General features: G+C 33.8%; 1 protein-coding gene across 1 annotated transcript in view; it reads left to right on the top strand.

Moving 5' to 3' along the window:
- The window catches only part of LOC101894211 (mucin-5AC), a gene marked incomplete at its 5' end in the record, with an annotated part of 234,375 nt that extends 211,043 nt beyond the window's left edge, over window positions 1-23,332 (top strand). Inside the window, 8 exon segments of the mRNA XM_059129012.1 lie at window positions 7,831-7,908; window positions 11,162-11,215; window positions 11,479-11,541; window positions 14,215-14,359; window positions 18,509-18,708; window positions 18,773-19,107; window positions 21,287-22,529; window positions 23,321-23,332. Coding sequence (XP_058984995.1) covers window positions 7,831-7,908; window positions 11,162-11,215; window positions 11,479-11,541; window positions 14,215-14,359; window positions 18,509-18,708; window positions 18,773-19,107; window positions 21,287-22,529; window positions 23,321-23,332 — 2,130 coding nt within the window.
- Window positions 23,333-25,476: the final 2,144 nt, after the last annotated feature.

The following is a 25,476-nucleotide window of genomic DNA, read 5'->3' on the forward strand; positions in this document are numbered from 1 at the left end:
ACTCACCTTTTGAATTAATTTTTGGTTATCTGATAAAATACTGGTGTCTATTTCTAGGCAATAAAGATTTTTAATATTCAGTTTTTGCTATTCTGGATCACATAGGCCCTTCTCATTTGGTTTGCATCAAACATATTTCAATCATATCAATATTGATAGCAAAGCAATTAATTTCGTACTGCCTACTTTTAGGCGAATAAAAAAATCTCATTGTTTTCGATCATTTATGTGTCCTACGTTTATCTCGTTTATTTTTCCTTTTTAATTTTCGTTATCCAAAATGTCAGCTGTTCTAGACAACCAGGGTCATTTCATGGTGCATACTTTTAGGCAACAAATTTCTCTGCTCTTAAGGGTTTCTCACTCTGAATTACATAGGCTTTTCTCAGCTGTTTTAAAAATTTAACGATATAATAATTAAAAAAAAAAATAATTAATGGTGCCTAGTTTTAGGCAGGTAAATGTTTCAGAATATTTCCAGGATTTTATTTTAATTTTGTCTTTTTCGTTTTTTCGTCTTTTTTTTCGTCTTGTATATTTTTCCATGTTCAAAAGTTATTGTTCCCCAAAAATGTCAGCTGTTCCTGACACTTGTGTATTAGGTCTACCCTCGACGAGTGGACCCTCTTGAATTTCTCCACCTCCAACTCATTAAAATTTATAAATACTCTAAGTGTAACCCTCTTATAATTTGGATTAGCAACAAACATGTCATGACCACAGACATACACACACTCACACCCATGTCTACAAGCTCTTCAGAAAAAAAATATTCAGGGGTTAAAATCATCATCACATTTTTTAATTAATGTCCTTTTTCTGCTTTGTTTATCCTGCAAAACAGGATAATTTAATGCAGGTACGCGTCCCTGACTTGACATTCGGTAAATATGGTAAAGGCAAAAAAAAAACTCATTGGAACATGTCACTCGATGCCGCAACACACTTTGGACTCTTATACATGCATTGACACCTTAAACAAATACACTTAACAACACAACGCACTCATGAACATTGTGAGAACCATGCGCACACACTCACACACATCCTTTAAACGTGGCAATAATGTGTGTATGGGGTTTTTTCGTAAATATTGCCATGACATCACTTTGTGGCAAACTGTGTTTTTCTCTCGCTTTCTTCCTTCCTTTGATTTCTTGCAACATGTAATGTAAATTTATCAGGCTTTGGGTTTTTATTTTATGGAGTGGGGGAGAAGTTGAGGTCAGGGTATGTGTATAATGAACTTGGTAGGTTTAAATATAGATTTTCCATTTTGTGGATAAACGGTTGGGGGGAGGGGAGTGACATTGTTTTGTTAAAGTTGTTTTGAATTTTGGATTTTCGTTCGTTCGATATCTGGCCATGACAAGGTCTTATTCTACTTTTCATACCAGGGATTGTTAAGTAGTCTTAAATGTTTATGATTATAGATTTTTTAATGAAATTGCCTAAAATTAGGCAACAGATTTCGAAAATATATCTAAAACACATGTTCAATTTTTATGCCCTCCACCATTTTATGGACGATATATTAATTTTGTCTTTCCCTTTATAACTCCTCGAAGTACTCATGTTAGACCCTACAAATTCTGGATCAGCGTAAAATTCTAAGTCGATTTTTCGAGGAACGTCTGTCTGTGTGCCTGTCTCTCTGCCTTCCTGTTCGTTTGTTTGTTATAATTAAGCTATCTTTCGATCAAATCGATATTAAAGGCCAAAATTTTTCACACGTATGTATTTCGCCAGTAGGCAGGTTAAGTTCGTAAATGGGCCATGTCGGACCACGTTTTCGTATACACCCCATTTAACGGTACCTCCCTATATTCGGTATTTTTATGATTTTAGCGACATTATTCACCGGAATTGTTTCAAATTTCGTATTTGAAGCTCGTAACAGGTAATACAATATATGACAGAAAATTGTGTATGCAGGTCAAAGACTTCGTATGTCCTCCATACAAACATACCTCCCGATATTCGGTATTTTGATGATTTTAGCCACATTATTTACCGGAATTATTTCAAATTTCGTATTTGAAGCTCGTAAGAGGCAATACAACAAGTCTTCGTATATCCTCCATACAACGATTCCTCCCGATATTCGTTATTTTGATGATTGTAGCGACATTATTTATTGGATTAATTTCAAATTTCGTATTTAAAGTTGGTAACAGGTAATACAACCTATGACCGAAAATTGCGTATGCAGGTTCACGTCTTCGTAGAGCCCCCATATAACAGTACCTCCCGATATTCGGTATTTTGACGATTTTAGCGACATTATTTATCAGAATTGTTTCAAATTTCGTATTTGAAGTTCGTAACAGATACTACAATTTTTGACGGAAAATTTCGTACGCAGGTCCACGTAGTCCCCATATAACGATACCTCCCGATTTTCTGTATTTTGATGATTTTAGCGACATTATTCACCGGAATTGTTTCAAATTTCGTATGTGAAGGTCATAAGAGGTAATACAACCTGTGACCGAAAATTGCGTATGCAGGTCCACGTCATCATATAGCCCCCATATAACAGTACATCTCAATATTCGGGGTATTTGGATGACTTTAACGACATTATTCATCGGAATTGTTTCAAATTTCGTATTTGAAGTTCGGAATTAGTATTGCAGCCTATAACAAAAAATTGTTTATGCAGGTTCGCGTGTTCGTATAGCCCCCATATAGCGGTACCTCCCGATATTCGATATTTTAATGATTTTATCGACATTATTCATCGGAATTGTTTCAAATTTGGTAATTGAAGTTCGGAAACGGTAAAACAGCCACTGACAAAAAAAAAGAAAAAAATGCGGGACCAAGTCTTTGTATAGCCTCCATTTAACGGTTTTAATTTAAGAGGCATTTTGGACAGCTTTTTTGACATTTTTCGAGATCCTTCCAAATGAAGGTGGAACTGTTTTTTTACTTCTTTTTTGATAATTTAGATAACATCCATCGAAATTGTAAATCTCTATTAAAAATTTTCATTTTTCTTAGCCTAAAAGTAGACACCACTGAAAATAACCATTTTTCTTAGCCTAGAAGTATGCAACATTCCCAAATACCAAAGATTGTTAATTTAGATAACTTCCATAGAAATTAACAATCTTTGGTATTTGGGAATGTTGCATACTTCTAGGCTATGAAAAAATGGTTATTTTCAGTGGAGATTACCATTCCATGGAAGTTGTGTATCACTAATAAAAATTCTCATTTTTTTTAGCCTCAAAGTAGGCAATTTTACCAAAATATCACTACTGATAATTTCCATATTTTTATAGCCTAAAAGTAGGCAACATTCCCAAGTACCACAGATTGATAATTTAGGTAACTTCCATCGAAAATGTAAATCGCTACTAAAAATTTCCATTTTTTCTTAGCCTAAAAGTAGGCACCATTCCCAAAATATCACAGAATGGTAATCACTACTGAAAATTCTCATTTTTTCTTAGCCTAAAAGTAGACACCAATACCAAATACCAAAGACATAAGCTAAAATCGAGGTTATTTTTGGTTTATTATCTCAACATTTCGCCCTTACAGTTCATAAAACTTAAAATTAGACACCGTTTTGTTATTTTTTTCTTTGCATTAAAATAGGCACCATTCTTAAATACCACAGATTGAGAATTTAGATAGATTCCATCGAAAATATAAATCGTTACTAAAAATTCCTATTTTTCTTAGCCTAAAAGTAGGCACATAACTAATAAAAATTCTAATTTTTCTTAGCCTTCAACATTACCAAAATATCATAGAATGGTAATCACTACTGAAAATTTCCATATTTTTATAGCCTAAAAGTAGACACCATTCACAAGTAACAAAGAGTGATAATTTAGGTAACTTCCATCGAAAATATAAATCACTACTAAAAGTTCCCATTTTTTGCTTAGCCAAAAACAGGCACCATTCCCAAAGTATCACAGAATGATAATCACTATTGAGAATTCCCATTTTTTCTTAGCCTAAAAGTAGACACTATTCCCTAATATCACTGACCTTAACTAAAATCGATGCTATGTTTGTGCTATTATCTCACATTTCGCCCTTACACTTCATAAAGCCTAAAAGTAGACACCGTTTTTTTAATTTTTTGATGTCATTTGCTGCCATTATTTTTCCATCCGATTTTTTTTGGTTACCTCATCAAAAAAATATTTCCCAACACAAAACACACATATTTTTTAAATACAATTTTATGACAGTTACAATATTTTTCCCACCGCTGAGGTGTGACTAACATTAGCGAAATGATGGAGAGAATTCGTCGAAAAAAAGAAAACGAATGAACGAACCAACGCACAAATGTGACATTTTACACGAAGTATCCGCTAGCAAACAGAAGATTTTACGATAAGCCACGTGCTTTCACAAATTGCATATTCATATAAACGTTTTGCCCGTAAATGGTGGTGTAAAAATGCTCTCAAAAAGAAGGAGAAAAACAACTCGACGAAAAATTCCCAGCCACCATTTACCTTCCATTCCCCTCCCCACCTTTATTTTACGGTGTAACCTAAATGGATAATCATTACATCAGTATCTAGCGTTAAAATGTCATGCCATGAATAAAAAACGAACTTACAAAAAATTGTTCGCATATCCTTAATGAATTCAGCGAGCAGAGGACCTTCCGGTTTTTTTTTTTTTTTTTGTTTTTTTTTTTTTTGGAATGTGCATTTGTTGTGTTCGACGCTTTTGTTTGTAGCTTTGTTGCCCTATACATGCCAGCGAATTTTATGAAGTCAACGTACAGGTGGGGAGAATTTCTGGGGCAGAAATAGCGGGAAATTGTTGGAAAAGCTAGGAGGGGAGTATTATAAAAAGACTGACTCATATATCCATTCTAATTCACACTTCTTATTCAATCACGAAGAGATCTAATTAAAACATATAGGATATAAAATACCATGACTAACCTAGGGAGAAGAAGAGTTTTCGGGTTCATTCTCTTGTTTTGGGACAATTCAAGGACAATTCATCCTAGGCCATCTTCAAGGTCTAACAGGTTTTGGAAAATGCAATTGAATCGCCTTTTATATGGCTATCATTTGATACGGCCAAAACGTGCCTCATCTAAATAACAATTTTAGAACCTAGGGCTCTTTGGACCAGGACATTTGCAATCGATATAGGGATGTCTGTCTGTATGGCTGGTGGGCACCATAACTCTCGAAAGGAGCATCCTATATGCTCCAAACTTGGTACATTGTAACATTATTATCAAAATTGGATGGAATTCGGAAATGGGCAATATCGGTCCCTCTATTCTGATACCTCCCCCACAAAATGTCAATTTTTTCATAGAAAAAGTAACGACCATCCAATTTCGTGCAAACTTTGCAAATCCTAATATTTTTATCATTGCTAGGACTGGTGCGAAAATGGACAATATCGCCCCACTCCATCAAGTACCTCCGCCACAAAGGGTCAACATTTTGAATAATTATAATTCCCATTAAAATGCGAAAGAAGCATCCGATTCCTTTCAAACTCTGCACATTCCAATATTTTTACCAACTCGAAATCTGGTGTGAAGATGATAGATATCGACCCACCCTTTCCGGTACCTCTCCCACATAGGGGTCAAAATTTCGAATAATTAAAACTCTCATTAAAATACAAAATACGCATCCGATTCCTTTCAAACTCAGCACATCCCAATATTTCTATCAACACAAAATCTGGTGTGAAAATGGTAGTTATCTGTCCACTCCTTCTGGTACCTCCCCCGCATAGGGGACAAAATTTTGAATATTTATATCTCTTATAAAACCTGAAATAAGCATCCAATTCTCTTCAAATTTCAAATATCCCATTATTTCTACCAACACAAGATTTGTTGGCCCACTCCTTCTCATACCTCCCCCATATAGGGGTCAAATTTTTTAATAACTAAAACGCTTATAACCTGAGAAATATACATCTAGTACCTTTCAAACTCAGCACATCCCAATGTTTCTATCAACACAAGATCAAGTGTAAAGATAGGGTATATCAGTCCACTGCTTCTGGTACTTTCCCCACATAGGGGTCAAAATTTTGAATAAATGAAATGCTCATAAAATGCGAAATAAGCATCCGATCCACTTCAAATTTTACACATTTCAATATTTCTACTAGCTTAAGATCAGATGTAAAGATGGGGTTTATCAGTCCACCCCTTTTGGTACCTCCCCCACATAGGGGTCAAAATTTTGAACAAATGAAATGCTCATAAAATGTGAAATAAGCATTCGATTCTTCTCAAATGTCAATTATCTCAATATTTCCACCAGCTCAAAATCAGGTGTGAAGATGGTATATATCGGTTCACTCCTTCTGGTACCTTCCCCACATAGGGGTCAAAATTTTGAATAATTAAAACGCTCATAAAATGCGAAATAAGCATACGATTCTTTTCAAATGTCAACTATCTCAATATTTCCTCCAGTTCAAAATCAGGTGTGACGATGGTAGATATCAGTCCACTCCTTCTGGTACCTCCCCCACAAAGGAGTCAAAATTTTGAAAAATTATAATTCTCATAAGTATCAAAATAAGCATTAAATTTTTTTCAAATTTCTCACATATCAATATTTTTGCTAAAACAAAAGCTTTTGTAAAGATGGTACATATCGGTTTACTCCTTCTGGTTCCTCCCTCTCAATGGGGTCCAAATTTTGAAAAGCAAAAATACTCATAAATTGATCTGATTCTATATTGTTCTGGGAATATGGGAATCGAATTGTTTTATTAAATATAGGTCTGAAGCCATAGTCTGTGTTAGTATAGGTGTCCGGTTGAGAAACCCTTTAAGCAAATCAGGATAAAAGTCACCTATTTATATTGGATACATTTTGTTTATTATTCCGCCGGTTCTCTTTTAAATACCTATATTTTTTATATAAAATATATTTCTTTTAAACTCTTTTGAAATTTAATCCCCCTTATGAAATACCCCATTCCCCCTCCACATCCATGTTAACCTCTTCCCCATCTTAAAAAAATGTACCATTTTGGCTTTGGCTCATTCACAGTTTTTGGCTTCATTACCATTAACATGATGATATTGTTGTACGAGAATGTGTTGTTGGCTGCCATACTTTGTTGGTTAAGAGGTTTGTGTGTAATGTTGAAAGCTACTAAAGCACAAACACACACCCCCAACCCAAGCCCTCTCCAACTTTGGTTATTTTCTCTCACTCCCACATTTTTTTTGTTGTTGCATTTTATGTTACAAACCTTTTGGGGTTGTTGGTTGGCTTGCTGGCTGCTTGCTTAACCCAGAGAAAATGAGGCAAAAAGAGGAAAACAGAAGACGAGATGTTATCTTCTTCTTTTTTTACCCCTTTGTTCTAACATTGTCCCACACGTTCAACCTTTACGCCTCGCCACCGCTGGGGAACATGAACTTTGGCCAAACGTTCAAGTGGCAATGCAAGAGATTCTACTTGCTAGTCTTTGTTTTTTCCACTCATTTTACATCATTGTGTGTGACTTTTTTCCATATTAACCACACATACATATAAACGTTGTTTTTGTGCATATTTTAAATATTTGCCAAGAGTTCACATGAGCTGGTTAACGCTAATTAGGTGTTCACATCGGCACACTATATTATTTGGTGTAATAATAAAGTGTTAACGGGATGAAGATGCTAAGGGGAGTATTTAAACAGGGAAATGTTTTCAAGTCGGGAATGTGATTTATATATATTTTTGTTTTAAATTTAAATATTTAAATAATTGAATATTTAAATGAGTTTTACGTTTTACATAAAAATATACATTTATTATTTTTTTCTAATATTATTATTTTTTTCCTTTATTGTTCCAGGTTCGAACCCTTTTCGTCAGTGGTCTGCCCATGGATGCAAAACCACGTGAACTGTATTTGTTATTCAGAGCTTATGAGGTAAGTTAAAAAAAATATATTTGTTTTAGGATATAACTATATCATCTAAAATAATTTAAAAATAAAAATACAATTATCCTAAAAGTATGCACTAAAAATTAACTGTTTTTAAATTTGATAGAATTAGTTGATCATTTACTAATTTTAGCAAAAATGTTTAAAAATTATATTTTTCTCTCCCCAGGAGAGAAGGATATATTTTTTATAACTTCTTAGATGTTACAAAAGTCTTGCCCTAAAGTATGCATCATACATGTATTTTAAAGCTTTCAATTTAATTAAAAGGCACTGGGTCTTCTATACATTTTAAATATTTGATTTAGCTGTGGAAAACACCAAGCAAAAATATTAAAAAATTCTTGAAAGGCTTTCCAATTTTTTTCAACTTAAATTTTTTTAAAATCATTTGAGAAATATAAAAATACATAAGAATTAAAAAATATATATATACATATATACATTTTTAATATCCAATAAAATTCCTATTATATAAATAGTGGTTCAAACATACTTTTTTTAATGAAACAGAAAAGAAAAACCAGAATAGCAATATCATACACTCACCACTTTACAACCCCATTCGTCGTTGGCTAATCTGCTCACCAAACATATGATGTGGATGATGACTTACAAGGGCCGTTTGGGGACTGCATTATTTCTTTCGAAGTTATTGCGATTAAAAATTTAAAATTAAAACAATAATAAAATCATACTAGAAAAACATTATAATTTTGTTTCACTAATAAATAGTTAGCTCCATACAAGTATTCTAAAAAATCTACGAATGCTGCTCAGATGCTGCTCCTATAAAAATATTCTTTAAAGTTACTCCATTAAGGCTCGGATAAAAATTAAATAATACAAAAGAAATCCACGATTCATGAAAAATATTTTAAAAAAATCCCCGAATGAAAAAATTTTAAAACAACTTTTTTTCAATTTACAGAAATCGGAGAGTACTTATACAAAAATATTTGAAAAAAATCAGAATTCATAAATAATTTAAAAAATAGTCGCACTTCCTAAAAAATATTTTTCAGAAATCCTTTTCTTATAAAATTTTTTTAAAAATCCAAAAATCTCCAAAAATTTTTAAAAAGCGACAATTTTTAAAAAAATTACAAAAAAAAATAAAGAAAAAATCCGCGATTAATTTAAAAAAATTAGGCTTCCTTTAATATATTTAAAAAAAGTTAAAAAGTATCAGTCGGTCGGTTTTGCCGACAGCTGTATACCCTTAGCCAATATTCGTTTATTGAAATATATTTTGACTTACATTCCTCAGGAGTACGCCAATATTGTCCAGAAGGAGTGGTCCGTTCTATCCGTTTTCCCTATCAGATCTTGTGTTGGTAGAAATATTGGGATATCTGAAATTTAATGAGAATCGGATGCTTATTTCGCATTTTATGAGAGTCATAATTATTCGAAATTTTTACTCGGGGAATGTACTTAACGGAGTAGGCCGATATTGTCCATTTTCGCATCTGACCTAACACTTATAAAAATATTAGGATTTGAAAAAAGTACATAAAATTGGATGATAATTTCTTGTCCCATGAGCTAAATTATTTTCTGTAAAAAGGAGTGGACTGATATTGCCTATCTTCGATCACGATCTAAGTTTGACAATAATGTTACGATGTACCAAGTTTGGATTAAATCGAATGCTTCCTTCGAGAGTTGTCGCACACCAGCCATACTGACAGACAGACGACTAAAAATGGCCTGAAACGGATTTAGTCCAAAGAGACCTAGGGTCTGAATCCTTTACTTCGATGAGGCACATTTTGACCGAGTCATATTATATACCCTATGTTGCCCTATAGTTGAGGGTATAAAAGGGACATAGCTCATATTATCCCAAAAAACAAACAAAGGAAAAACATAAAAAAGGCTAGAAGTATGCAGCAAACATTGTAATCTGTTGTTTTTGAAAAAAAACCCGACATTTTTTATCCATCCTCTTCATAAAATCATCATATCTTTTTATCTGACTTCAGAATAAGAGACATGAAAGAAGTTAAGTATTTGTGAGAGAAAAGAGCAAAAGAGTGAAAAATAGAAAACTGAAGAACATTTTAAATATTTATGTTCTCATCTTCTCTTCTCTCAACTATCAGCTAACACACTTAGACCTCATACGCCTAGAAGTATGCATCAGTTATTGTAATTTTTTCTACGAATATCATATCAAAACATGGAAGTGGTATTTAAAAAAAAACACATATTTGGATAAGAGCAAATAAAAGCGTTTACTGAACCTAAAAGTCCACTCCAGACATCACCTTAAGAGAGAGAAAGCTGAAGAGAATTTTCCAACTGTGGTCTCATTTCTCTTCCTTTTTTAATAAAGTTTTCTGTGTCTGACACATTTTTCTTTGGGAAGCTTAAAACTATGCATCCCTTTAACGAATTTAGTTTTTTCAAAAGAAATGTTGGAAGGGAAATTTTGAAAAACTAGTTTAGATATAGAAAATGTTCCGATTTGTTCAGATGATCCTTGAAAAAAATTAGGGCCTAAAAGTATGCACCATGTACGTTATGCAACTTAAGAAGCGAAAAAGACATATATTAAAAATACTATATGTGCTTCCTGTACATAAAAATCATATTCTCTATGGCGATTTTTTTTGTTGTGCGAAAAAGATCATTTGGAAAGCCTAGAAGTATGCAATAGATTTTATTTTATTTTCTGCTAATCAAGCAATGACGAGGGAGAGGGAAAGAAAATGACGAAATTTAACATTTGCGTCTTAATTTCCCTTCCTAACCACTATAATTTTTCTCCGATTTTTTTTTGTGTCTGACCATTTCGCCTGAAAGTATGCATTAGCTACAGAAAACGTTCTACAAATTTAATTTAAAAAAAAAAAAATATTTTTAAATTTTTTTCACAAAATTTCCAATATTTATCTGAATTTAAGAAAATGTCGAATCCCAATAAAAAGCATGTGGCAATTAATGTAGCAGTATGGTTGAAAAAGAAGTCATGGGGCTATAAGGTCAAGATATCTCTCATTATTACACTATGAAAACGTTTCAGAATATTTCGGCAATAATCCGGAACCAAATCCACGGTATTCCATAATAGGGAAGTTCCCTTTTTCCTATCCCATAATATTTTGGGAGTATTGTTTTATTTTACCACAATATTGCGCCTAAAAGCATGCACCACACATTGTATCTTCCTTTCTTTATTAAACAACGTATTTCCATGAATTAAATTTTATTCTTTTTTTCTAATTTCCAGGGCTATGAAGGATCTCTATTAAAAGTTACCAGCAAAAATGGCAAGACAGCATCGGTGAGTATTCGGAAAATTGAGAATCATTATATCTTAGCTATGTTGAAAAATCATTAAAATTTTTATTTTTCAAATAAAAATATATCACATTACTTATGCTAAATGAATTTTTGTATACCGTTTTTTTTTTTATTCTCTCCCCCCTCAAAATACACCCACTCTCTCTATATATCTCTCACCACAACAACAACAACCAAAAAAACACACACGATACACTCACTAAATGGTTCCCTGTGCAACTGAAATTTGAAACACAACCACAGCCTGTTGGTTTTGTTACATTCCATACACGTGCGGGCGCTGAGGCCGCCAAACAAGATTTACAGGTAATAAAAAAAAAATAAAATAAAATTATGATTATTTAAAGAAAAATATTTAAACTAACAAAAACCCAAAAAATTGTAAACTATTTTGTATAACTTTAGAAGAAACAATTGCAAAAAAATTAAATAAAAAACGTCTTTAGAACAGATTAGCAAAGAAAGAGAAACGAATCTAAATAGCTTGCTACCAAATGCACAACACCTATTTGCAAAAGTATAAGAAAAATATATAAATAAGAAAATATATATGATTTATGTAAGCAAAATGCCTGTGGTATAAGACAAGAAATAATAAGTTTCACTACCCAGCTGAGAAACCAAAAAAAAAAAAAGTTTGAAATAGAAAACATAAATAAATTGCTTGATTTATTATGTGGGATTTTTTTTTTAGTTTTCGCACCACATTCACACATCTATTTGTTCAATGAAAACCGTCGCCTTTCAAAACGTAAATCATTTAATGCATATGTTTTTGGGGTCGTCTCTAGCTTGCTGTCCCCACTTAATTTTCTGCCTTACTGCTCTCTAAAAGTCTGCCTTCTCCTTCATCTTTTGGTATTGTACACCGTCGTCACCACCACCACCACCAACATCATTTGTAAAACTTGCACCATAAATAAAAAATTTCTTTTGAATGCCCCCCTCAGCAGAAATTCGGGTGTATTCGGAATGTCATTCTACTGGTCGGTTCCCAGCACCCAAATCCTTTGCATTTGAGGTCTGCATTTTTCTTTTCTCTGTAAAAAATTATATTTCTCTATTCAAAACAAAATGCTGTTGTGCCTGCTCCACATATATCAACTTTGATTAATTCACTCGACTTGCCCATTACACCTAGCCACCATATTCGCTTAATTCGAAATTTTTTTCTTGAAAAATTTTTTTTTTGTATTTTTTTCCAATTTATCTTTTTCTAGAATTTTTGTTCTAAATTTCCCTACCAATCATCATTAATTTTCTTTATTTTTAAATTATTATTTATTTGCCCAAATAATAAATTGGTTTACATGTGTGCTGGCACTGGGGGTCCTATTCAGCGAAGATTTTTCAATGAGCGGAAAGGTTAAAAGAATTGTATTTTTAATTAAATGGGAATTGTTAAAAATGAATTGTATTTCAAAAAATGACAGAGAAAAAAGTCTTCAGAAAAAAAAATATTGAAAAAAAAATCTATAAAAAAATCTACAAAAAAAATCTACAGAAAAAAATCGGATGTTCGTGTATTACGATGTGGATCTTCGGGTTGTAGACAATTAAAGGATAATCGGGAAGCTTGATGAACTGAAGATAATCGGGAACTGCGATGGAACAAAAGATTATTTACTATAGAAAAAAAATCAAGCCTCAGTTCACTGAGGAAAGAAATTGAGCCTCAGTCCACTGAGGATTTTTTTCTTTATAGAAAAAAATCGAGCCTTAGTTCACTGAAGATTTTTTTCTCTATAGAAAAAAATCGAGCCTCAGGATTTTTTCTATAGAAAAAAATTGGCACTCAGAAGCTGAGGATTTTTTTTTTTCTATAGAAAAAAATTGGTCCTCAGAAGCTGTGGATTTTTTTATAGAAAAAAATTGGTCCTCAGAAGCTGTGGATTTTTTTATAGAAAAAAATTGGTCCTCAGAACCTGAGGATTTTGTTCTATAAACGAAATTGGTCCTTAGCAGTTGAGGATTTTTTTCTATAGAAAAAAAAATGTCCTCAGTTATTGAGGATTGGAAAACAACTGGTTCTCAGTAGCTGAGGATTTTTTTTCTATAGAAAAAAAATTTATCCTCAATAGCTGAAGATTGTTTTTCTATAGAAAAAAATTTATCCTCAATAGCTGAGGATTTTTTTTCTATAGAAAAAATTTATCCTCAATAGCTGAGGATTTTTTTTCTATAGAAAAAAATTTATCCTCAATAGCTGAAGATTTTTTTCTATAGAAAAAAATTTATCCTCAATAACTGAAGATTTTTTCTATAGAAAAAAATGAGGAATTGGTCCACAGTAACTGAGGATTTTTTTTTTCTGACGATTTTTTTCTCTATAGAAAAACATCAGGTTTCGAGTCACTGAGGATTTCTTATTGCGAATTGTTTTTCTATAGAAAATAGGTCCTGTAATGATTTTTAGATTTTTTTTTATATTTATAGATACGGCTGTATTGACCCCCTTTATTTTCCACATAGGCCAGCCCTATTTAGTAATTTTAAGTAAAAAGCAGCACAACTTGTTCTTTAATCTCCAAGAAACCCCTTCTTTGTGCACCTAGCCCCAAAATGAAGTATAGTTATCTCTAGACCCCCCCCCTTTCCTTGATAAAACCACAGAATGGAATCTGAAAGAAAAAATACCAACAACAATAATGCATATATTGTTAATGCCAATAAATATATAATATAGTCCAATAATTTATAACAAAAAAAGAATCACCAAAAATACACCAATAGCAATGAAAGTAATGAATAATTATTTTTGGCGAATTGTTAAGACATTGAATACAAATCAATTTTTTTAAATAAAAAAGGTCATTTTTAATTTAAATAAACAAATTTTCCAAAAATAAGGAAAAATATTCGAAGAGATACAAAATAACTTACAATTTAACACAGCAAATTTTTTTAACAAAAAAAAAAAAAACAAAAAAAAATAATTTTTAAAACAAAATACCAACCGCTGTATTATTGAATTTACAGCAGGGTGTACGCTTCGATCCCGATATGCCCCAAACAATACGCTTGGAATTCGCCAAGAGTAACACGAAAGTGAGCAAACCCAAACCACAGCCCAATACAGCGACAACAGCCTCACATCCTGCATTGATGCACCCACTCACTGGACGTAAGTAAATTTTAAGTAAACAAAAGAAAAAAAAAACAAACAACAATTTTTGTTTTGTTACAAATATTCCTTTTGGTTTTAAATGTTGTTTTTGGTTATGTTTTTTATGTTTTGTAGTTTTGTTTTTTAGTTTGTTGTAAAAAAAAAATAAAAATAAGAATTAAAGCCTATAAATGGAGGAATTGTTTTAGAAAATCTGAAATTAAAATATTTATCAAGAAAATGTTTAAATATGTTTCCTTAACTGAAAAAATTTATTGCAACTCCTCCATTTATTCAAAATAAATAAATATTGTATTCCAAATAAATTATAACATCAAGGAAAAAATTGCACCTTAACTTTTGGTTTTACAAAAACAGAAATTCGTCAATGTATTTTGATTTGGTATAAGACCAGATACTTGTGATTTTTTACTGAGTGATTTTTTATTAAAGAAACCCAAAAAATAAAATCTCTACAAGCTTTCCAATGAAGCACAATAATGAAATTTATATAACCTCAAATATAGTACACAGTTCACACACACACAAAAACAACAACAATCTCTAAAGGAACCCTTTAAAAAAATCCCATTTCTTTCTATCTTTAAAAAATGAATTCAACTTCACTTCAAGAAAAAAAAACATTCATGCAATATTTAATTGTAAGGCACTTGAAACCAATTAAAAGTATATATTCTCTTTCTCTCAAACATATATATCTCACTGCTCTCACTCCCAATGGAAACCTCTTCAAATCCCTCTTAAAAAAAAACAAAAAAAAACAAAATCTAAATAAGAAGAAAGCATTTAAGCATTCAAACACATGTATGTCACATAACTCACACTGAACACGTATGAACACATGGTAAACATCTTCACAAGAAACACTCACACATACACAGAAACACACACTGGGATAGCAATAGCGAGAAGAAGTAAAACCCACAATCTCTGTCTTTAGAAAAATAACAGAGGCACTTATTAAAGTATAAAGACTTAGGACACAAACTTCATTTGCAACGAAAGTTCTATCTCTGAGAGAGAGAGAGAGCAAGAGAACAGTATGGCAATTTCTCTATGAAAACATCAATTCAAAACAAAAGACTTAAGCAACAAACTTGCAATGTTGTTAATCGTGAATTGAGTCGCCGTTTACTCTCAGAGCTAAAGGTTATATTTCTCTATGATATCAATTAGAGACATTGGAATGGAATAAATCGAAAGACTTAAGCAACAAACGTGGAATCCACCTTTAAAAGGCGTAGACTAGCGTAGAAAGGTAGAGAGCGAAAATTGCTAAAAAATTGCTCTCCTATTTAAAGATAGCATAAAATGTGGTATTTAAAAAGACAGGGATGGGAGATTCAGTCCATCGAATAAAAGGCCGTTTTCCAGGCCTTTTTAGAACTTTTACATAAAAAAGAAATGTTTAAATACCTTTCCTCTCTCTCAGCTCCTCTATTAAGAGAAATCCTTTCGCAGATCTTCAACGGAGGTCCCATTCCAAAAATTTTTCTTTGAAAGAAAACAAAAATACTTTAATTTAAAATAAAATCTGGACATAATATATTCCGCCGTCTTCCGTAATAATAAGACTTACTGAAGACTTTCTGCTCACAGAGTATTTCCGACGTTCTTAGAGATATAACGTTAATTGCACAACAAAGAATTGACCCTCAATTTCCAATTGTCAGGGATGGGAAATTCATTCCATCGTACATAAAAGACCCTTATTTGTTAGGAGCGACAACCTTCTTAAACCAAAAAAAAAATTACAGAAATTTTACACAAAGCTGACTTTCTAAGAACTCCCTACAATAAAAGCCCCCTTTTGATTTCAGATGCCTTCTTAAACTTAAAAAAAAATTACAAAAATTTAACACAAAGCTGAATTTTTACGGCATCGTAAAGAATATACGCACGAAGTATTTTGTCTATCGGAAGCACGAATAACTTGGTTAATATGTCCACAGAAGAAGAAAATGGAATACTTCGATCAAAAGAAGATATTTGAGGCGTCCAAAAAGAATACTTTCTCCACGTTTTCATCATTCTTCCAGTCATTTACGGATAAAGAAACTTCTTCAGATTTTCTGTGGATAGAAGACTTTCTCCATATATTCTGTGATTAGGAGGCTATCTCCTGTTGTTAGGAGAATGCCGTCTATGCGAAGAAGACATGCTTCTGACCATCTTCCAGGACAGAGTCTAATTTTCCAAAAAAAAAAAAATTAATTAAAAATAAAGAAGGGGCTCTTACTCCAGAAGTCCTGACAAAGATCTGTCATGATAAGATGACGTGAAAATATCATCGATCCGTGAAAATCTTAAAAGGGTTTTCGTTCCTAAAAACACTTGAGAAAAATAAAATAAAAGTCTGGTAGATCTGAAAAAGATCTTCCAATCCTAGAAGAGAAAGTATTCACTTGGTTAGGAGTTTGTCTCTGGTTTTTAGGAAAATTTCGTCTATTCGAACCATCATTCAGGGGAGAGTCTAGTTCTCCAAAAAAGACTTAAAGAAGGGGATGTTTCTCCGCAAGTCCTGACAAAGATCTATCATGCCTAAGACGACGTGAAAATGTCATCGGTCCGTGAAAATCTTTAAAACGTTTTCTTTCCTAAAATTACTTGAGAAAAAGAAAATATAAGTCTACCATGTCTGGTAGATCTAAAAAAAAAAAAACTTCCAATCCTAGAAGAGAAATGTGTTCTATATCTGGTAGACCTAAAGATGATTTTTTCCATAGAAAATGGTTCTCTCTTTCCAGAAGCTCTGTCGGAGTTCTATAAGCCTAAGAAAATCCTATATCCAAAGAAAGCCATAAGAATATTCACTTTCCCAAAAAGACCAGACATTAAAAGATGAGAAAAAGAAGAAAATCTTTACAGTTTCTATCAATAGAAGACTCGGAGAAAGTATTCACCTGAAGAAGGTTTTCTCTTTTCCCAGAAGCCCTGTCATCCTTTAAAGGCCTGCAAAAAGTTTTATATCTGTAGAAAATTTACTTTGTTAAAAGCCTGACAGGACAAAAAGAATGCCGTCTATCCCCCCAGAATATCTGATGAAGGTCTATCATTCTGAGAAGATCTGAAGAAATATATCTCTCTGTAGAAAGCTTGAGATTTTTTTTCACAAGACATATCTAAAGAAATCCTTCATAGCGGGCATAAAATATGTCTTCTATCGATTTATAGTGGTTTTAATCCAAAAAAAAGACCTGGAGGAGGCAAGGACCTGGAGGAGTCAATAGCTATGGATGGGTCGGAAAAGGGTCTTTTAATAAAGAAATAAAATAAAAAATTGAAAAATGTACTTTACAGAAGATCTTGATACGATCTTCTACTGAGAGAAATGCAAAATAATTTTATGATATCTTACCTAAGTTATATGAAGATACTCTGATGCCATTTGTGGGTTTTCGATTCGTGGAAGATATTTTCTGCATAGATAATAGTCCAGATTTCTTGTGCAGAATTTACACAAAACAAAAGACTTAAGAAACAAACTTGATGTGAGACTTAAAGAGATAAATGGACATGATTCCCATGAAGATTTGAGTTTACCACTTTCTCTCCCTCTCTCTCTCTCTTTCTTGTTTCCTTTGCTTCCCTAGAAAATAAATCTTCCAAGAGAAAATAAATTCTAAATATAGGGGAGACATGTACCTCAGAGCTCTGAGAAAAATCAATTTTTCTTTGTTGAATATAGAACTTTTTCGGAAGAGATCATAAGACTTAAGCAACAAACTTGAATTATTTAATATTTTTTCTCCCTACGCATTCTTATGGGAAATTATAAGATAAATCCTAGAAAACTATATTTTTTATATATTCCCACAATGAAAACCCCTCTTTTAAAATAATTGTTCCAAAAAATTTAATTTAATTATTTTATGCTAACAAAAATTCCGTGTATTACTCAAAACAAAAACTCATTCCACACCTGTCAAATAAAACAAAAATAAAGCCAAACGTTAACAAAAATAATAAAAAAAATGCAAAAAAAATTAAATAATTTCCAAATTAATTTCGTTAATAATATTTGACATAATATTTATTAAAAAAAACTATGATTTATGGCAACTATATTTGTTTTTCCCCTTCTTCTCGTTTTCGATTGTTTTTTAACAAAAGACAATTATTTTCTCTCTCATAATCAACATGTAGATTTGGGCGGTCCCTTCTTTCCGGGCGGACCCGAGCTATGGCATCATCCGTTAGCCTATTCGGCGGCAGCCGCTGAATTGCCCGGCGCTGCGGCATTGCAGCATGCCACACTCGTGCATCCGGCACTGCATCCTCAAGTGCCAGTACGCTCTTATCTTTGACTAAATACAGATAAAGTTATGGAACAGCCAATGCATCAAGTGAGTATTGCAAGAAGAGAAGAGTTTCGAAATAGATTATTTAATTTTGCGATTTTATTTGCAGACTCAAATGACCATGCCGCAACATCATCAAACAACCCAAGCTATACACCCATCTATGCATATGTCGGCTGCTGCCGCCGCCGCAGCTGCCGCTGCCGGTTTGGCACCAGGTGCCGGGGCATCTGGTCCAACGGGTGGCGCCCCACCCACGGGTGGTCCACACGCACATCATCCTTTTTTATCAAGTCCCGCTCTAGCGAGCCCAGTTGGTTCTACAAATAATGCAACGCATCCAAATAATCCACCCTTGGCTGCCAATGCACCATGTTCGACATTGTTTGTAGCCAATTTGGGCCAGTTTGTGTCCGAGCACGAGCTGAAAGAAGTTTTCTCTAGGTGAGTACCTTGAAAACCAAAATTTTTATATTTCCTAAGAGTTGTATTGAAATTATTATTTCGAAATTTTGTAAAAATTGAATTTCCAACACACATTTTTTTAAAAACACACCAACACACGATTTTTTTCGAAAAACAAAAAAAAAGAACCAAAACTGTTAAATGATTTATAAAAAAATCTGCACTATTTGTTGTTGAAAACCCAAAGACAACTCACACAGACACATTTGGAAAAAAAATCAATTTTTTTAATTTTAAAATGTAAAAAGATTTTTTTTTAATTTTATTTTCGTGAGCTTAGCAGTTGAGTGAAATACAGGGTGAGATAAAAAATTGCAACAAAGCCAAACGCCATAATTTTATTTTTTTTTTACATTTTATTGAGTGAAACCAAAAAATGTCGGAAAGAATATCAAATTTTAGAATAACTTTAGATTGGATCGAATTGATCACCTCTGGCAAGAATTATGGCCTAAAATGGAGGTACCGTTATATATATACGATATCGTGGACCTATATAGACCGTACTCTTCCAGGGGGATAAAGTGCTTAGAAGGAACTTCTTTTGCGGATTTTCAGACAATTTCATTGAAAAATTTAACTACAGTCATCAAAATGCCGAATTTAGGGAGGTACTGTTATATGTGAGCTATACGATATCGTGCACCAATATAGCCCACCTTCGAGCTTCGACGACCAATGACACCGTCACATGAATAAGTTTAGATTTCTTCGAATTGTTCACCTTTGGCACGAAGTATGAGCTTCAAACGGCTAACTGTCACACACTGCCCGGATGTTGCTCTGCGCTATTTTGGCCCATTCCCGGCGAAGTGCTTGCTTGAGATGATCCATACTTTAGTATTTTTTAGTGCCAAACTTGCTTTCCAAAATACTCCAGACACAATAGTCCAACGGATTGGTATCCGGAGATTTTGGTGGCCATTGTGCGCTGGAAATGACGTGAGGAACTTCATGTTGTAACCATTCTTGGGGTGACGCGTGCAAAATGCATTAGTGCTGAGGGAATGTCCTGTTGGAATGTCCAAGGTCTTCGGCCAAAATGTTTGCATACCCAAGGCTTTAATACACCTCCCAGAATATTTTCGCGATAATATTCGGCATTTTTTCTAATGCCACGGTTGATTAATACGAGCTGAGAGCGACCACCGGCTGTTATGGCGGCCCACAGCATCACCATCACCATGGCCGGCACTTGAGTCCTGGTGGCCAACCGAAGCTGTACATTTTCAGCTGACCTCTTTGGCAAGTAAACACAATTATTTTCTTTGTTTACAAACAGCAGGACAACGAATATTTTCTCATCGGAGAAAACCAAATTCGGCAGTTCACCACTTTCGGCCAAGCGAAGCTACTCTTTAGCTCTTTTGAGTCTATTTTCTTTTTGCTGCGGTGTAAGTTTTTACACTTTTTGGAATTTCAATGGCTTTACCCCGAGCTCATTTTCAATATTTGCCGAATGGAATATTGCGATACGTTCAGCTCACGAGCCATTTTTCGGTCACTGCGACGCTGGTCGCTTCTTTATTTTTCGAAGCATTTCTGCTGAGTTGCTGTTTTCTTCCGACCACATCCACTTTCTTGACGTCGGGCTATGTTACCAGCATCAAAATAATGAGCGATGATACGAGACACAAAAGATTTATTCGCATTTAAATGCTGGAGTGCTCTAACGATAGCCACTTATGGGGGTTTCTAGCCAAATATAAAGAAATCACACTATCACGCTTAAATTCCAGCACGGATAACTTTTTTCCGGGAAAATTCTCACCAAAATGCTTTTGTACGCTTGTAAACAATATAATGAGCTGTCACTGGAATAATTTTAACCGCGGTCGGATGAGTGACTTAGAAATGACAGCAGTCTGAAGTTTTTTGCAGTTTTTTTTTATCTCATCCTGTATTTTTTTTGTATTAAAAAAAAAATATTATTATTATTTTTATAACATTTTAAAAAGCAATACCAACTAATTCCTTAAATTTCAAATATTTTTTTTATGTTGTTCTCTTCACCAAAAAAAAATAAACCAACAAATATCTGTATCTCTTTAAAAAAATAAAACTGTTAACCAAACACCACCAAAAACAATTACTCATAATTATAAATAAATAATTACCACCACCACCAACAAAAAAATTAAAAAAAAAATATGCACAGTATGCCTGGCTTTTGTCGCCTACGAATGCACACAAAAGGTACGCACAATATCACCACTTCTACTACCACTTCCAACACCATCACCACTTCTTCTACTACTTCTACTTCTATCACCACCAATACCAATTATAATAATACCACAGCAGCCAATGGCAGTGGCAATAACAGCAACAGCAACAACAACAACAACAATGGCAACAATGATAAAAATTGCAACACCACGCCAACATCATTGGCAGCAACAAGTTGCAGCACAAATTCGCTAGCCGCCGGAGCACAACAACAGCAACAGCAGTATTTTCAAAATGGTGGAAGTATAACAACCCTACCATCACCATCCTCATCTTCTTTGTCCTCGGCCTCCCTGGTCTCATCATTATCGTCCACATCCAATGCAAATCATCCGGTGGCCTTTATTGAATTCAAAGATGCCGCCAGTGCTGCCACAGCCATGCAACAGTTGCAGGGTAAATATTTGCTCTCATCGGATCGTGGTTCCATTCGCATTGAATTTGCCAAAAGCAAAATGATTAATGATGGCAACGGCGGTGGCGGTGGCGGCGGCTGTTCCTCCAATGGCCATCACCATCATCATGGTGTAAATGCCAACACAAGTCAGTCGAACAAAATGTTAAACAATATGGCCAACATAAATGCTGGACACCCACAACCACAGCAACCACCCCCAACCATGACTCTAATAAATCCCCCAGGCTCGGCCATGTTGACCCCCTCTCCCGGCAATGGGCCCCAGTTGGTGATATTGAATGGTTATGGCAATCCGGCTGGTTTTGCCACAGCAGCTGCTGCTGGACCAGCAACACATCAGATTATGTTGCCGCCACCACCGCCACCTGTTACAGCGGCCACGGGTCCAGCAATGGCAACACCTCAATTTATGAACTGTGCCAGTCATCATCATCAGCAGCAGCAGGCAGCGCAACAGTATCAGGCCATAACAATGCAGTTTAATAACCACCATCATCACAGCGCTCAGAATAACAACAACAACTGCATCGGCAACAACAACAACAATAATAATAGTATTGCAACTAATACCATTGTTAATAGTAATCGTTCAAGTGCACCACAAGCACCACCACCACCAATACCACAACTACTACCACCACCAATACCACAACCACCACCAACACCATTGCAACCACAGCCAACAACTGTCGTTGTCAATTCACTTCAGCACCAACTTCATCCAATACAGCACCAAAATCATCTCTTTAGAGACGTATGTATTGTTCTCTCTTTAATGTACTCCCTTTTTGTCGTAATTTTCTCTTTACCTTTCTCTCTCTCTCTGAGAAAAATTCAATAGTTTGGTGTTTTTAAGTTGCATTCAGATTTGATTTCGATGAATATGATGAGATATGTTTTTATATGAAAAAAAAAAAAAACAATTAAATTATATTTATTTATTTAGCCCTTATTTTGCTTGTTGAATGACAATTATTTGTTGCTGAATTTATTTTATCCTTATCCATCAAATGCAAATAAATTTTCTCATTATTTTGCTTGCTGAATAAACATTTTTTTCTGATTTTGCTTGCTAAATATAATTTTTATTTAGCTGGAAATAGGATAAAATACAATTTTCGCATTAATTCATATCTCATTTAATTTTTTTTTCCAAAAATCATTTTCTTAATTTGACTCGAAGCTTCTTAAACCAAATTATTTTCATATGCAAAATATTAAAAATTGATGTTTATATCTAAGAAAAATATACCCAATTTCACAATTTATTAGATAAGCAAAACTGAATTTTGATAATCAACGAGAGAGCGAGAGTTACTCTCAAATTGTTCGTGGGTGGGCGAAAGATATTTATTGCATATGTATTGAATTAAGAGAGCAGGAGTACTATTGCTCATTAAAATATAAAAATATGCTCTATTTTTCTATGTCACTCGAATAGGAGCTCATTTTCGAGTCAGAGTACAATGTGTTCGAAATCCTGCAGTTTGTCACACCGCTGTTCAATTTTAATAGATTCGAATTTTCTCAACCTCTCAACAAAAGCAAATACGTTAAAGAACATTGCCGCAAATCTCTGGATAAAATGTTGCAAAATCCACAATTACACTACAAAACATACCCCGCTGTTTTTCTCTTCTGGGTTTTTGTTCGCGCTATCAAACTATGCTATACTATACAAATACTTATACATTGTAATGTAGCATTACTCTTTATAATATTATTCAATTATACTATAAAGAACAGAGAACTTGCTCGCTAGCAGGATTTTTCGAAGAGTGGGTTTTTTATACGAAGTCTACTCTTCACTCTTATGTTGTGAGTGGAAGTACTCCCAAGTTACTCCTGTTTGAAAAATTAGAGTGAAATCAAAATCGCTCAAAATAGAGAAAGAGTTTGCTCATAGAGTGAAAATGAGTAGCAAAATTATTTTGTGTTCTGATTTGTATGAACGTGTGTGTACAACAGCAAATGGTTTTGATGTTGCAGTGTTCTGTAGAAGAGGGGGGGATTGTGAAGAGAGGGGAAATAAGTGGGGAAGTTTAAGGTGATCTTGTACAGAAAAATACAAATATATAGAAGTACACAGATTGTATGAGAAAAACTAAAAGAATGCTTTGTAAGAGTAAAATCTGCTCGATTTTCAAACGAGTTTTATTGCCACTCATAAACGAGAAAAATATGCTCACTCCTATTCGAGCGACATCGACAACATGAGTTTGCTCGATTTTTTATGCTCCCATGCGTGCACTCGCTCGAATTCAAGTTTCACTCTTTGTACAAATTCGAGCGAGATTTTCGGAGGTTTGATAAAGAGTTTTTTTATACCATCGGACATATGGCTATAGAGGGTGTATATCATTTGATATGGCCAAAACGTACCTCATCGAAATAACTGTTTTTTTATCCTAGGTCTCTTTGGACCAAATCTGTTTCAAGACATTTGGAGCCGTTCTAGAGGTGACCGTCGGTCTGTCTGCCTGGCTGATGTGCACGATAGGCCAAAATTGTCACATAAAATTATCCACTTTATAGAAAAAACCCAATATTTTTGTATGTGCAAGGTGGTAAAATGGGCGATATCGGTGCACTCCATCAAGTACCTCCCGCACATAGGGTGAACTTTTGGAATAATTATAACCATAATAAAATGTGAAATAAGCGTCAAAGTGTCTTCAAAAATCACACATAATAATACTTTTATTAATACAAGACCTGGTGTGAAGATGGGATATATCGGTCTACTCTTTATGGTACCTCCCCCACAAAAGGTCAGCATTTCGAATAATAATGTCTCTCATAAAATATGAACTAAGCATCTGATTCTCATCAAATTTCACACATCACAATATTTTTATTAACAGAAGACCTCATGCGAAGATTAGATGTATCGGTCCACTCCTTCTGGTACTTCTCCCACATAGGGTTAACATTTTGAATAACTGAAACGCTCATAAAAAAAAGCATCAGATTTCCTCCAAAATCGACACATCTCAATAATTCTATTAACACAGGATATGTTGGGAAAATGATAGATATCAGTGCACTGCCACTGGTACCTCCCCCATAAAGGGTCAAAATTTTGAATTACCAAAACGATCATAAAATATGAAATAAGCCTCCAAACTTTGTATTAATGAATTATACAAATCGACCTACCGCTTTTTGGTACCTCCCCACAAAGGGGTGATAATTTCAATAATGCAAAATAGAAAATATTGGCCTACTCCTTCGGTACAATCCCGACAAAGGGTCGACATTTCAATAATAATAATACAAGTCAATTTTTTAATAAACGTACATTGGCAAATTTTCAAAAAAAAAAAATTCTGTTAAGGCCTATACGACGACGTGGACCTACATAGGCGAGTTTTGTCACAAGCTATTACAATATTCAAATGCGAAACTTGAAAAAAATCTGTTTATAATGTAGCTAAAATCATAAAAATACCGAATATAGGGAGGTACCGTGGGTGTTATAAAACGTGTACCTGTACAGACAATTTTCTGTCATAGGCTGTAGTATCTATTACGAACTTCAAATGCGAAATTTGAAACAATTCCGGTAAATAATGTCGCTAAAATCATCAAAATACCGCATATAGGGAGGTACCGTTATATGGGGGCTATACGAAGACGTGGACCTACATGGCTACTAAAACTCCTGCAGACATAATACATATTTGAGTAAAATTTTATCA

The sequence above is a fragment of the Musca domestica genome, unplaced genomic scaffold (assembly GCF_030504385.1).
Source record: "Musca domestica strain aabys unplaced genomic scaffold, Musca_domestica.polishedcontigs.V.1.1 59, whole genome shotgun sequence".
Lineage (NCBI taxonomy): Eukaryota > Metazoa > Arthropoda > Insecta > Diptera > Muscidae > Musca > Musca domestica.